At 45.5% G+C, this 15,841-nt stretch overlaps 1 protein-coding gene across 6 annotated transcripts in view; it reads right to left on the bottom strand.

Moving 5' to 3' along the window:
* hdac5 (histone deacetylase 5) overlaps positions 1-15,841 on the bottom strand; it is a 122,659-nt gene that overhangs the window by 55,013 nt on the left and 51,805 nt on the right. For all 6 annotated transcript variants that reach the window (XM_008414990.3, XM_008414989.3, XM_081609652.1 and 3 more), the window contains 4 exons: positions 14,858-15,105; positions 14,610-14,754; positions 14,404-14,506; positions 7,947-8,080 (listed from right to left, as the gene is read on the bottom strand). In XM_008414990.3, the coding sequence (XP_008413212.2) occupies positions 7,947-8,080; positions 14,404-14,506; positions 14,610-14,754; positions 14,858-15,105 (630 nt within the window). The remainder of the gene's footprint in view (positions 1-7,946; positions 8,081-14,403; positions 14,507-14,609; positions 14,755-14,857; positions 15,106-15,841) is intronic.

The raw sequence follows: 15,841 nt of genomic DNA on the forward strand, positions 1-15,841 counted from the left end.
CAGGAGGCGGAGCTTGAGCCGCGGTGGGCGGCGACGCAGGAGGCGGAGCTTGAGCCACGGTGAGCGGCGACGCAGGAGGCGGAGCCTGAGCCGCGGTGGGCGGCGACGCAGGAAGCGGAGCCTGAGCCGCGGTGGGCGGCGACGCAGGAAGCGGAGCCTGAGCCGCGGTGGGCGGCGACGCAGGAAGCGGAGCCTGAGCCGCGGTGGGCGGCGACGCAGGAGGCGGAGCTTGAGCCGCGGTGGGCGGCGACGCAGGAGGCGGAGCTTGAGCCGCGGCGGGCCGGTCGGAGCGCCGGCTGCTGCAGGCGCTGGAGACTGGGGCTCGGGCGGAGCGCCGGCTGCTGCAGGCGCTGGGAGCTCTGGAGGGACACCAGGGGACTCCGGAGGGACACCTGGAGGCTCGGGCGGCTGCTCGTCAGCAGCGACCGCAGGAAACTCTGGAGGCTCGGGCGGCTGCTCGTCAGCAGCGACCGCAGGAAACTCTGGAGGCTCGGGCGGCTGCTCGTCAGCAGCGACCGCAGGAAACTCTGGAGGCTCGGGCCACGCCACTAGGCGTGCCGCTTGCCGACCAGGCGCCAGCCTGGCTACCTGGAACCCCACGGCAAGGGGAACTGTGGCGACTGGAGTCGGGTAGTGGGTGGCGGCTGGAGCGGAAACTGGAATTGTCGGTGGTGATGGGTAAGTAGTGGGGGTTGGAGTGTACTGGGTGGAACGGAACAGTGGAGGAGCTGGAACCGTTGAGGCGAGTCTTCTTTCGAGGAATTCCTCGTGGAGCTCCCCCACCAGGTCCAGCATGAACGGATCCTCCGAAAACATGCTGAACAAGCAAAAAAAATCTTCCTCGAACTCAATGTTGTAAATGTCCTTTGATTTGAGGAATGGGTATGGAGCTGTGGGGGTGGTAAATGGGTCCATGTTGAAAGGTAGCGTTTCCTCACCGTTTGTGGTCGGATCCTTCTGTCATGTGCTGGAGTGGTTGGTGGTGAGGAGAGAAACGCTGAGACCCAGGTTTTGATGAAAATGATGATGAATTTAATGAAAGTGACTCAAACAGTCCAGATCTTCAGGCAGCACGGCAGGGCGAAAACACAGAGGCTCAACACCGGTAGCAACTGAATTCAAAGACTGACATGATGAGCAAATGCCGACACAGGACTTACCAGTTCAACTGTGTCAGCAGACGAACTATCATAGACAACGACAAGGATCCGACCAGAAACACAGACAACAGGTGAGACTAAATACACTGGGAGGGTAATCACAGGAACGAGACACAGCTGGGATCAATCAACGGGGAAGACAGGACAGAGACTCAGGGAAACAGGACTAAACAGAAAATCTCAAAAATAAACACACAGGAACATGGATCATGACAATGTCTGAGTTGTGTTCATGGTAATAATTTCTGACATTTTTATGCTTTATGTTGTAGGTGATGAAAAATGCTTTACAGGGTAAACCGGGTGGACAAAGTATTTTGGTGGGTCTGGTTAGTTTTGCTCGCTTCTCTTTAAAATGTTTATATTCCTAATGTTTCTGCTATTTATCCTGTTGTCCCTCCAGGCTGGGAAAACCAGGCATTCTTCTGTTGGTTCATGTGCTTCGTCCTACATCCAAAGGCCACAAGAAGAATTCAAAACAGCTCATGTCAAACTGTGGACCATGTTTTCAGATATGTGCAGGTATGTGGTTATTCTAATGATCCTACTTCTTTGTAGAAGCACTTTCTCATTGGCTTTGTTTGCTATCTGAATGTAGTTGTGCTGCTAAATATATTTAATAATTTTTATTATTATTATTATTACCTCTCCTTGGGCTGCCACCTTATCGTGGTGGAGGGGTTTGAGTGTCCCAATGATCCTAGGAGCTATGCTGTCTGGGGCTTTATGCCCCTGGTAGGGTCACCCAAGGCAGACAGGTCCTAGGTGAGGAACCAGACAAAGTGCAGCCCGAAGACCCCTATGATGAATACGAACTTTGGACTGCGTTTTCCATCGCCCGGACGCGGGTCACCGGGGCCCCACTCTGGAGCCAGGCCTGGAGGTGGGGCACGATGGCGAGCGCCTGGTGGCCGGGCTTTTACCCACGGAGCCCGGCCGGGCTCAGCCCGAAGAGGAGATGTGGGTCGCCCTTCCGATGGGCTCACCACCTGTCCGAGGGGCCAAAGGGGTCGGGTGCATTGTGCTATGGGCGGCAGCCAAGGGAGGGGACCCTGGCGGTCTGATCCTCGGCTGCAGAAGCTGGCTCTTGGGACGTGGAACGTCACCTCTCTGGTGGGGAAGGAGCCGGAGCTAGTGTGCGAGGCTGAGAGGTACCGGCTAGAAATAGTCGGCCTCACCTCGACGCATGGCTCTGGTTCTGGAACCAGTCTCCTTGAGAGGGGCTGGACGTACTTCCACTCTGGAGTTGCCCACGGTGAGAGGCGCCGGGCTGGAGTGGGCATACTTGTTGCCCCACATTTGGGCGCCTGTACGTTGGGGTTTACCCCGGTGAACGAGAGGGTAGCCTCCCTCCGCCTACGGGTGGGGGGACGGGTTCTGACTGTTGTTTGTGCTTATGGGCCGAACGGCAGTTCAGATTACCCACCCTTCTTGGAGTCCTTAGAGGGGGTACTGGAGAGTGCCCCTCCTGGGGACTCCCTTGTTCTACTGGGAGACTTCAACGCTCACGTGGGCAATGACAGTGAGACCTGGAGAGGCGTGGTTGGGAGGAACGGCCCCCCCGATCTGAACCCAAGCGGTGTTCTGTTGTTGGACTTCTGTGCTCGTCACGAATTGTCCATCACGAACACCATGTTCAGGCATAAGGGCGTCCATATGTGCACTTGGCCGCATTTTGATGATTGACTTTGTCATCGTCTCATCGGATTTGCGGCCGTATGTCTTGGACACTCGGGTGAAGAGAGGTGCGGAGCTGTCCACTGACCACTACCTGGTGACGAGTTGGCTCCGGTGGTGGGGGAGGAAGCCGGTCAGACCTGGCAGGCCCAAACGTGTAGTGAGGGTCTGCTGGGAACGTCTGGAGGAGTCCCCTGTGAGACGGAGCTTCAACTCTCATCTCCGGCAGAACTTCGAACACGTTCCGGGGGAGGTGGGGGACATTGAGTCTGAGTGGACCATGTTCCGTACCTCCATTGTCGAGGCGGCCTATCGGAGCTGCGGCCGCAAGGTTGTTGGTGCCTGTCGCGGCGGCAACCCTCGAACCCATTGGTGGACACCTTCGGTGAGGGATGCTGTCAAGCTGAAGAAGGAGTCCTACCGGGCCTTTTTGGCCTGTGGGACTCCAGAAGCAGCTGATAGGTACCGGCGGGCGAAACGGCATGCGGCTCGGGTTGTCGCTGAGGCAAAAACTCGGGCGTGGGAGGAGTTTGGAGAGGCCATGGAGACAGACTTTCGTACGGCTTCGAGGCGATTCTGGTCCACCATCCGGCATCTCAGGAGGGGGAAGCAGTGCAGCACCAACACTGTTTATAGTGGGGATGGTTCGCTGCTGACCTCAACTCGGGACGTTGTGGGCCGGTAGGCGGAATACTTCGAAGACCTCCTCAATCCCACCAACATGCCTTCTGTTGAGGAAGCTGAGCCTGGGGACTCAAGGTTGGGCTCTCCAATCTCTGGGGACGAGGTCGCCGAGGTGGTCAAAAAGCTCCTCGGTGGCAGGGCCCCGGGGGTGGATGAGATCCGCCCGTAGTTCCTTAAGGCTCTGGATGTTGCGGGGTTGTGTTGGCTAACGCGACTCTGCAATATCGCATGGACATCGGGGGCAGTTCCCCTGGACTGGCAGACTGGGGTGGTGGTCCCCCTGTTTAAAAAGGGGGACCGGAGGGTGTGCTCCAATTACAGGGGGATCACACTCTTAAGCCTCCCTGGTAAGGTCTATTCAGGGGTCCTGGAGAGGAGGGTCCGTCGGATAGTCGAACCTCGGATTCAGGAAGAGCAGTGTGGTTTTCGTCCTGGTCGTGGAACACTGGACCAGCTCTACACCCTCAGCGGGGTCCTGGAGGGTGCATGGGAGTTCGCCCAACCAGTCTACATGTGTTTTGTGGACTTGGAGAAGGCGTTCGACCGTGTCCCTCGGGGAGCCCTGTGGGGGGGGTACTCCGGGAGTATGGGGTACCGGGCCCTTTGATACGGGCTGTCAGGTCCCTGTATGACCGGTGTCAGAGTCTGGTCCGCATTGCCGGCAGTAAGTCGGGCTCGTTTCCGGTGAGAGTTGGACTCCGCCAAGGCTGCCCTTTGTCACCGATTCTGTTCATTACTTTTATGGACAGAATTTCTAGGCGTAGCCGAGGTGTTGAGGGGATCCGTTTTGGTGGCCTTAGGATCGCATCTCTGCTTTTTGCGGATGATGTGGTCCTGTTGGCTTCATCGGAACGTGATCTGCAGCTCTCACTGGAGCGGTTCGCAGCCGAGTGTGAAGCGGCCGGGATGAGGCTCAGTGCCTCCAAATCCGAGGCCATGGTCTTGAGCCGGAAAAGGGTAGAGTGCCTTCTCCGGGTCAGGGGGGTCGTCCTGCCTCAAGTGGAGGAGTTTAAGTATCTGGGGATCTTGTTCATGAATGAGGGAAGAAGGGAACGGGAGATCGACAGGCGGATTGGGGCAGCGTCTACTGTGAAGCGGGCGCTGTACCGGTCCGTCGTGGTGAAGAGAGAGCTGAGCCAAAAAGCGAAGCTCTCGATTTACTGGTCGATCTACGTTCCCACCCTCATCTATGGTCATGAGCTTTGGGTCATGACCGAAAGAACGAGATCACGGGTACAAGCGGCCGAAATGGGTTTCCTCCGCAGGGTGGCTGGGCTCTCCCTTAGAGATAGGGTGAGAAGCTCGGTCATCCGGGAGGGACTCAGAGTAGAGCCGCTGCTCCTCCACGTCGAGAGGAGCCAGTTGAGGTGGCTCGGGCATCTGGTAAGGATGCCTCCTGGACGCCTCCCTGGTGAGGTGTTCCGGGCACGTCCCACCGGGAGGAGGCCTCGGGGAAGACCCAGGACACGCTGGAGGGATTACGTCTCTCGGCTGGCCTGGGAACGCCTTGGGATTCCCCCGGAGGAGCTGGAAGAAGTGGCTGGGGAGAGGGAAGTCTGGGCCTCCCTTCTGAAGCTGCTGCCCCCGCGACCCGACCCCGGATAAGCGGAAGAAAATGGATGGATGGATGGATATTATTATTATTATTATTATTATTATTATTATTATAACCCTTCTTATCATTATGTCAAAGATGCAAGCCAGTGTTGAAGCCTTCCTCATTGCCGTGCAACCAGGACAGCCCTTCCTCCTGCATGTTGGTGAAAACAAGAGCAGCACCAAAGACACTTCATCATCAGTGATCACAAGATCATCCAAGGTAGCTTTTAATGAACTTTCAAAGCACACTTCACCTTCAGTGCAAACTTCTGTAAATTAATCCAGCCTACAGTTTTCAACATTGATGTGACTTGCACAACAATTGAGGAGTTTAAGATCCTTGCTTTTACTTTACCTGGCAGAGTGGACACTCTTTATTATGATGATCATTTAAATGCATACTGTATCAATGAGAGGATTTGTTTTATGTTGTTCCAATTAAGGACTTGGTTTATTACAGTCCCTGTGGCAAGCAGTTTTCTGCATGGTCAGCATTGAAGGCCATATTGTCTTTGAGAGGGTCCAGCTGACATTCCAATCAGGACAGCGTTGTCCATCTTCTACATCTTCAACCTCCAATATCAACATGAGGCAGCCAAGACGTTGGAGTTCATTCAACGGTAAAACCACTCCGATGATTTTTTTACAATGAGCAAAATACAATGACATGGTTTAAAAGTTTTAAAGCAAGTTATGATTGACATTTGACAAATGTTGTAATGTTTTCTCTTTAGGTAATTAAAAACAGCTTTATTTGTATATTGTACCAGCTGTATTCAGAATATCACACTATTTATATTCTCAGGAATTTTCCCATTTTTGATTTTGTATTTTAGTTGCTTCATTGGGATTAACCCAGAAAGGGGCACAAAAGCCGGTCATGGGAAGATGGTATCCAAAAAGACTGGAAAGACCATTAAAAAAAAAAAGTAACAGTCAATGTTCAGGTTTCCACCCTCATCAAAAACCTGATGGACTTTGAGTGGCATCTCATTCAGGTTAGTTGTTGTCCTTTTCTTTTCTTTGAAATATTTCTGTTTCCATATTATTCAGGATCTAAATTATATTGTCTTTTCTTTTTCCATGTTGGACGATGCCTTCATCTGCATCTAATAAAGTAAGTGCCACTTGGACTCTTGAAAACCGTTAATAGTTCACATTTTAAAACCCTGTTAATACTAGAATTCCACATTATTTCAGCCATGTTGAATTTTAGATTTTGGAAGTCCTTTTTCATTGATTTGCTTAATGATAACCAAAACATGGATATTTCTTTAAGAACAGTGTTTTCATGTTCATAAGATTGTAGAAATTAATGAGTTAAACCCAGTTTATGTTGCTGTAAACTGAAAGTCTTCAATTTTTATTCCAGTGTTAGTGAAACTATATATTGACTTTGAAGACCTATTTTACCAGTTATATGAGGAATGGTTTTGTGTTATTCGTTTTGAATGTTTGAATATACTGGAAATATATGTGGTTTGAGGCATAGTGGTGCCTTTAAATAAAAAATTCTGTTCTGAAGGTTACTTATCGCATCCTCTTTTGTGTTATGTGAAGTTCTGATTATGCAGATTATGCATTTTAGAACTGCACCAATTTTAACACTTGTAAGAAGCTTACACTGGGTCAGGTATTAATTTTCTATCGTAAAACTAAGACTGTACTTTAAAAAGTAGCATTACAGTTTTCTTTGCAGTAGCTTACTCATAAAGTGAATGCTGTAGTAAAACTAAATTCACAGTAAAAATACTAGAACGCCAGTATTTGAAGGTATATTTACTTTCACCACTGTATTTTACGGTGGCCAACGGGTACAAACGCCCAGCAAAGACGAGAAAAACACATGCAACAAAAAAGAGATGCAAACAAAAAATGCTGAAAACAGAAGTGATTCAGACCACTAGGGGGAGTCGAACAAAGAACAGCTGTGTCCGAAGTCAGGTTTTGCATCTTTGGGTCTTCAACGACCGGAAGAGAAGCTGTAGCTTACTTAAAAAAAAATTTTTTAGCTGTAGCTTTCAGCTAGCTGCTTAGCCTCTACCATGGCGTTATGTTGCTTAGTGTATCACACACCGGCGAAGGAAAAAAAAACAGGCTCGGTGTATGTTTTTTTTTTTCTTGATTTCTCTATTACTCTTCACCTTTTGTAATAAAGGTTGTTGCATATTTAAAAAACTTAGTCTGATTCTAAAATGTTCAAACACGTATAGCACATTTACACAAGGAATGTAAGCAAAGAATCCCTTTTCAAATACTCTCCAAATCTCAGGTAAGAGATAAAACTATTATGTTTTTAGGCTTAACTTTAATCAGTCAAACCGATTTGCTCAGGAATAAATGAAATATTATAGAAGCTACTTCTCAGTGCAATCTGGTAAAAATGTTGTTAGGTTAATAGACAAGCAATGTTATGTTGAAGGTGGAGTGTTGGAAAGAGCAAGAGTTTCTTAAAGAGTCAAAGACCCAATTTCAAGGGGTTAAATTATGAAGTCACATTTCTTTTTAAGCCATACTTAATACAGCATTTTTATAACAACTGAAGTTAACATAGTTACTTGATTGTTCTATAAAATGGCACTATGTGCCTGGAAAACATATAATATTGCCCCTTCAAACTAATTTGAGTAATTAACGACTTGATGCACTGTTCAATAACTTAAATCAACTGGAATGTCTGTATGACTGAACTGAACTAGCTTCTTTTGTAAAGTGCCATGACACAACATTTGTTGTTAATTGACACTATGAAAATAAAACTGACGTGAGCAACTTTGTATAAACACTGCTTGTTATGGTCTCAGTCTCTGCAGCACACTGTTTCACCTGTCTTCCGAAGTGGGAAGTCGTCTTTGCCCTCGTAGTTTCCGAGAAGAGACGGGAGATTGTAGGAGGGAGGGGTTCCGGGGGTGTTGCTCTGAGGGGGGGAGCTTTGCTCTAGAGACGTGTGCTGGCCTCCCCTGCAGTTACAAACACACACATTAGATAACTGACACCAGACACCACTGCTAAAGCTGATTTTCTATTAACATTCTTTGTATATGTTTCTTTGAGTTCATTATTTCCTAGAAACATTTACTGTTACAGTAAGCATGAAATTAATTCTGCTCCTTTGAGGCAACAATGAGGCTTTACTACAACTGTGTACTTTTACAAACTTGAAGCAGTGACACGTTTTGGAACAGTCATCGACATGAAGAAGAAAGTCAAATGTCAGCAGGTTTAATGGTGTGATGACAAGTAAACTTACAAATAACTGAACACTGGCCACATGAGGAAGACAACAGTAAAATCCAGTGGCTAGTGGCTGAAAAACAGCTGATTGGTAACGGGCTGCAGCTGAGAACAAACAAGAAAACTAGAAAAATAAATCTAACTAACAAAGACTAACCAAATACAGGATCTAAATAATAAACATAATAAATAACAAGTCATTATCTTTGAACCTAAAGAACTATCTATACCAGTGTTTCTCAACCTTTTTTGGGCCAGCGCCCCCCCAGCCTTTATCCAGGTCCCTCACCGCCCCCCACCAAAAAATTTGTAGGCTACTTTGCACTGACAATTATTTTATTATTAATGTTACTATCATTATTGTGGATGTTTTGAATCGGTGCACCGATTATGTTTTCCGGACACTTCAGCGCCCCTTACGCTCCTTCACCTCGCGCACATAACGGGGTAAATGTAGCGAGTTTTGCCCTAAACGTATCGGCGTCTGGAGGAGGGGAGTTAGGGGGGAGGCGAGCGTATGTTTCTACGCTCCTTCGTGGGGGGGGGGCGCCGATTTATGTTTTCGCATCCACCTGAGTAATGTGTAGTTGCGCCCCTGCCCATGACACTTCAACAATATTATTTTACCTTTTATCTGGAAATAGTGTCTGTTTATTCTTACCATACAGTTCTCTGTATTAATTATTGCACGGAAGGTCTTGCCATACCAGTTTATTCCTCTGTATTTACTTTAATTTCTTAGTTTATTCTTGCATTTTGTTCTTCATTCATTTCCATTTAGTTTCCTTTGATTAGTTTTATCCTCTTGGTTTATTGCTATGTCCACTTTGCTGTATGTCCACCTGTTGCTAGATTTATTTTATCGTTTATTGACCATCATTAATCTTCACTCATCACCTGCTGTGCCTCCTAATCGTCATGTGTTTCACATCATGTGTTGATTTTTCACTGTTCAGCGTCAGATTATCTGTTTTTATGCCATAATTCACATCTAGTTTGTGGCTACGTTTTGCCCGCAGTCATCCGACATGTTTCAGAATTTTGCGCAATGTGCGCGGCGTTTTTTTTTTTTTTTAACTCCCTAAGGTGCAGGGCGGTCGGAAAATATATCGATGGGGAAAAGGCAGACTGACATAAACCTTTTAAAGCAACGGAAACAATTTCGGTATTCTGATTATTGAAATTTAAAAGTGCTGTGGTACCGTTGTTCTATCACACCCGTTTCATGTCGGACCACTTACAGCACCGGTGTTAACGCTATAAAATGAACGCTCTCTGTCGTGGTATCACCCATGGAGGGATTTCTTTATTTAAATGGGTTCATTTTTCAGAGGGATACAAAGTCGTGATTTTAGTAATTACATGTTTATAAGAGCGATTTTCTGTTGTCCTTCCATGAAAGCGGGCAGCTTTCAAATGGAAATAAAACACTTTTTAATATAAATTGCTGCTTTGACATGATCACAGAACTGCCAAAACATGTAGCCTACATAAATACCAGACAAAGTGAATCACAGCAGCGTCATCAGCCGGTGTAACGCTGAACTGATGCGGAGCGGAGCTGCGCCATGAAGCTACAAACACTGAATAGAAGAAGAGCTGCCATCGATACAGTTGCAGCCAAGCATGGTTTAATGTTACACAATACAGTTTTACCAGGTTGCTCAAAGTCTAAACTGGTATTGTTGTGGATTTAAGGTGTAAAGTTTACCTTCGACCAAACGCCCCCCAAAGGCATCCCAGCCCCCCCTTTTGCAAAAATGTCCGCCAGCGCCCCCTGCCGTCCTCTGAACGCCCCCTGGGGGGCGGTACCGCCCACGTTGAGAACCGCTAACTAGAGTCAATGTACAACTTCAGTTATTACTCGGATAGCACACGATGGCAATTCAATGTTGAATTATAGTCAGAATTGTTTAATTTTTGTTGAGGTCGACAACTGACAGTGGATCAACCATCAAACAAACTGTAGCCAAGTAACCAATGTTGAAAATGTGTCATTGAATCAATGTTTTGTGGTTGAAATCTAATGAATGAAATGCTGATGTCTGATCAAAACGGGATCAATGTTGCATCAATGTATGTTGTTTGTTGCACCCCTCCCATCTTATTCACCTCTTCTGAGCTCTGGGTGAGAGTATTTTATTATTGAGCGGGGGATAATCAATTAAATTAAAAACTATATTGAGAACAGTGGGTTGATTCCTTCCTGTACTTTTCTTACTTGTCTGTTAATATTATTACTGACCGTGCATATTTTGTTGACACAAAAACATCTATAACTTAGGAGTGAAGCGGTCCACACCCACTATGTACATGAGTGGGATGTCCCAAACACACAGCCACTTCTCTGTTGGCTTGTTTGCAAAATATGTTAATTCAATGTTGAATTATCAAAAAATGTAAATATAATGAAAAAAATTATTTTAATCAGTGAAAAAGTGAAACTTGTATATTCATTCATTACAGACTAATATATTTCAAATGTTTGTTTTTTTTATTATGTTGATGATTATAACTCGCAACTAATGAAAACCCCAAATTCAGTATCTCAGAAAATTGGAATGTTACGTAAGACCAAAAAAGGATTTTTAGAAATCTTGGCCAACTGAAAAGTGTGAACATAAAAGTATGAGAATGTTCAGCACTCAGTACTTAGTTGGTGCTCCTTTTGCCCAGATTACTGCAGCAATGTGGTGTGACATGGAGTTGATCAGTCTGTGGCACTGTTCAGGTGTTATGAGAGCCCAGGTTGTCCTGATGATGACCTTCAGCTATTCTGACTTATTGGGTCTGGTGTATCACATCTTCCTCTTCACAATAGCCCATAGAATTTCTATGGAGTTGAGGTCAGGCGAGTTTGCTGGCTAATTAAGAGCAGAGATGCCATGGTCCTTATACAGGGGTGCCCAAAGTCGGTCTTCGACGGCCGGCATCCTGCATGTTTTTAGTTCTCTCCCTGGTTTAATGCACCTGGATCCAATGATGGCTCATTAGAAGCCTAAGAAGAACATCAAAATATGCACAACCATGGATAAACACATTCTTGAAATAATCAATGGAGTCAGTTCTCTAATAGCCACTACACACAAATGTATCCAGGAGATGGACTACTTTCATTTCTTATGTCAAGTCACTCCTGGACTAGAGACAATGTCAGAAGGATCTTACCTGTACAAAAGGCAGAAAAGACTGGATTGCAAAATGAGCCCCGACCTTTACAACAATAGTAAAGGTTGTTACTATCACTTGGGTTAGAACTAAAACATGCAGGATGCCGGCCCTCGAGGACCGACTTTGGGTTTCCCTGTCCTTAAACCAGGTACTTGTGCTTTGGCACTGTGTGCAGGTGCCAAGTCCTGTTGGAAAATTAAATCTTCATCTCCACAAAGTTTTCAGCAGCAGGAAGCATGAAGCTTCCTGGTAGATGGCTGCTTTGACCTCGGACCTCAGAAAACACAGTGGACCATCACCAGCAGATGACATGGAACCTAAACCATCATTTACTGTGGAAATTTTGACTGGACCTCAAGCAACATGGTTTATGTGCCTCTCCTCTCTTCCTTCAGATTCTGGGACCTTGATTTCCAAAGGAAATGCAATATCCTTTGGAAATTGCATTTCCAAAGGATATTGCATGAAAGCATAACTCTGATGAAAGTTATGCTTTCATCAGAGAGCATAACTTTGGACCACTCAGCAGCAGTCCAGTGTTGTCCAGTGTTGCTTGTCTTTGGTCCAGGTGAGATGCTTCTGATGCCGTCTCTTGTTCAAGAGTGGCTTGACACAAGGAATGGGACAGCTGAAACCCATGCTTTGCATACATCTGTGTGTGGTGGTTCTTGAAGCACTGATTCCAGCTGCAGTCCACTCTTTGTAAATCTCCCCCACATTTTTGAATAGGTCTTGTTTCACGATCGTCTCCAGGATATTAATTGCTTGTCCATTTTTTTTCTATCACATCTTTTCTTTCTCTTTACCTCTGTATGAATGTGCTTGGACACAGAGCTCTGTGCACAGCCAGCTTCTTTAGCAATGACCTTTGTGCTATGCCCTCTGGTGCAAGGTGTCAAAGGTCATCTTTTGGACAACTGTCAGGTCAGCAGTCAGCCCTATGATTGTGTAATTTACAGAACTGGACTGAGACAATTTAAAAGCGTTTGCAGGTGTTTTGAGTTTATTATCTGATTAGTGTGGGGCACCAGGGAACTTCAATATTGAACCTTTTCACAATATTCTAATTTTCTAAGGTACTGAATTTGGAGTTTTCATCAGGCGTCAGTAATAATCATCAACACTAAAAGAAATAAACATTCAAAATATATCAGTGTATGCAATGAATGAATATAATATACAAATTTTACTTTTTGAATGGGATTACTGATTTAAATAAACTTTTTTGTTATATTTTAATTTTTTGACAAGCACATGTAAGTTATCTAACCTCAACTGATGCAATGAGTAGCTTCTCATTTCTTAACCCTTGTATGTAGAAATGGGGTCCAACTGACCCCACACACATAAAACTTGCATCATTTGCCATCGTCCTCTACGTTTGCCTGAGTCCTCGCACACACAAGGGTTAAAGAACTATTTCAGACAACACGTCCCGTGGTCTTGAAAATGATGTTGGTCTCATTAAGAAGGATTATATTATTAGCTAGAGAAAACATCTAAGGAGATTTCTGAAACTAAAATGGTTGGGATCTGCCCAATGCACTATTATGAACTTGAGGAAAGTGGGGAGTCATCGTCTTTGTGGAAGAAATCCTGACTTACGATGATCGGTGTTTGATGAAATTATGTAAAATAAAAATAAAAATCAACAACTCAAAGCTATGTTTAATAGTGAAAGTAAGAGCATTTTCACATGCACAATGTGAAGGGAACTCAAGGGATTGAGATACATCTGTGTAGCCAAAAGAAAACCAATAATCAGTGAGGTTTACTGGAGAAAAGTGTCACAATTTGCTAGGGAGCATAAATATCAGACTCTGGTGCTATGGAACAAGGTCATGTGGTCTGATTAGAACAGACTGACCCTCTTCAAGAGTGATGGGCGCATCAGGGTAAAAAGAGAGGCAGATGAAATAGTTACCCATCATGCCTAATGCCTACAGGTCTGTAGGAGAAGTGCTAGGATCTGGGATTGCTGCGGTTGGTCAGGTCCAGGTTCAGCACCCTGAGGAGGTCATCTGACTGGCCGAATATACTGAATGGTCGGGTTCTTTCATCAGCGGATTGTTCTTCCGTGATGGCACAGTCATATTCCCAGATGACAATGCCAGGATTCACTGGACTGAAATTGTGAACGACTGGCTCTGGGAGCATGAGGCATCATTTTCACATAAAGATTGGCCACCACAAAGTCCAGACCTTAAACCCATGGACAATCTTTGTGATTGTTACGGCCCTGGGTCTTGTGAGCTGAGTTGTGGGTGCTTTTTTTGTCTGCCTTTGTGCTCCTCCCCTTTGCAGGGGAGGTTGATTTGGATCCGTTGATTTGGAGCGCAGAGTATTTGAACCTGGCTGTCTCCATCTTCCAGGTCTCCTTCGGTGTCCACTCTGCCGCTTGTGGTGTTCTGTTGCCAGGCCTCAGCTTCCCTCCTTTTGCACATTTGAGTTTGTCTTTGTTTTTGCACTTCCAAACTTCCATATGCACTCATACATCACATTTGCCTTACACCACTGATACTGACTTTCAGAATCCACTATAGTTTTTGTTATTCATTTTTCTGCACTTTAGCCTCTGCATGGTCTCTCGTTTCTGTTATGACCTTAAGCCAGCCGTAACAGTGATGTTCTGCAGAAGGCTTTTCACAGTAGTCGGCCTAAACCATCCTCAATACAAGATCTTGGTGAAAATTGAATGCAACATTTGATGGAAATAAATAAAAGTAGGAAATCGAAAAAAAGCTGCAGTGACATGGTCAAAATTAAAGGCCTAGTCTGTTGGTGTAATTGTTTTTTAGCATGTTGAACATGCATATGGGTCAAACTACCAAAAAACGTTTACCCCGTTTACCCTGTAAAGAAAATAGGAAACTCTGACCAGCACTTTGGGGAGAAGGAATGGTTGAGTCCTGGACCAGGTTCTTTCTTGCTGAGAAGAAACTCCTGAAGCTTCAGCTTCACCTCTGTGCTGGCAATGGCACCTTCCATAACACAAACACATGCAGACAGCATCAGGATGCTACACTCTCTGAACATCAATATGTACATTTCAGTGTAGTCACTGATGGCAGCACTAGAACTTACTCTCTTTCCCTTTCTCTTTATTTCTCAGCAGCAGAAGTTGTTGCTCCAGTCTCTGTTTCTCCTGTTCTTCGTGTCTTTGTTGCTCCAGTTTTCTCTTGTGCTCCAACTCCTGCTGCCGCTTTGCTGCCAGCAGCTCCTGTTGTTGCTTACACACACATATACAAACAAGTTTAACTTAGGTTAGAGACTGAGTCTGGAGATGAGTGATAAACCATTAAATCAGTGACTATAAAGAGAATGTGAGCTACCTTTAAGTGCTCTTGCAGCTGGACTTCGTGCTGCCTTGTTAACACTTCATGTTTTTTCTGAAACTCCGCGAATAGCAGCTGCTTCTGGAGTTCCTGTTGCTGTTTGAGAAGCATGAGTTCCTGCTGAAGCTGCTGCTCTCTCAGGGCTGTATCCACTGCTCCCTCACCAGACACAGAGCCCAACCTGGGCTCTATCCTCAAGTCCACTGGGCCTCCACCTCCACCTGGGCCTTCTCCAGGACCACCGCCTGGACAAAATACGAGACACACGGTCAACTTTCCTCCCTCGTTAGCTTTATACAGTTTTCTACGGCACAACTAATTTGGGATTTTATGTAACAGAAGAACAGAAAATACCTTTATTAGAAAGTAAAAGTAAAAACATAAATACTTTCAAGATTTTTACACATAAAAAACAGGAAAAGGCCCTTGACGTCAAGCTTCTGTAAAACCATTGTTCTCTGCAATTACAGGTGCCGTATGCCTATGCCTGGTTTCCTATTAGCCTAACACCTCAAGCTCACTCAGACTGAGTCAACAGCATCAGTCAACTTATTTTCACACAAGACTGAAAAAAATGTTTGGATGTCTGCTAAAGCCAGTTGAAGGGAAAAAAATCAATTTATCAGGTTACATGCTAAACAATGTTTGGATGAAGACTAGCATTATTTCACACTGAAAACACCACATAAAAAGTAGAACACTGTAGTGGAAGCATCATGCTTTGTGGGTGATTTTTACTAGCAGTGACATTAGCTGTATTTCCATCACAGATGTGTGCAAACATTTGTCTCTATTCTGCTAATATTGAAATAACTAACTTCTGGATTTGTGATGTTCCCAATAAAACCACGCATGAATAAGCTTGTTCATATGTTAAGTCAATAAAATCATGGTAACGATGGTTGTAAAGAGTTACATTATTCATAATTCAGTCATGGTGCTAGTGCTTATCATTTATCAGCCATCAGAGGAGACGTCTGT

The sequence above is a fragment of the Poecilia reticulata genome, chromosome 8 (genome assembly GCF_904066995.2).
Source record: "Poecilia reticulata chromosome 8, P_reticulata-male-v2, whole genome shotgun sequence".
Lineage (NCBI taxonomy): Eukaryota > Metazoa > Chordata > Actinopteri > Cyprinodontiformes > Poeciliidae > Poecilia > Poecilia reticulata.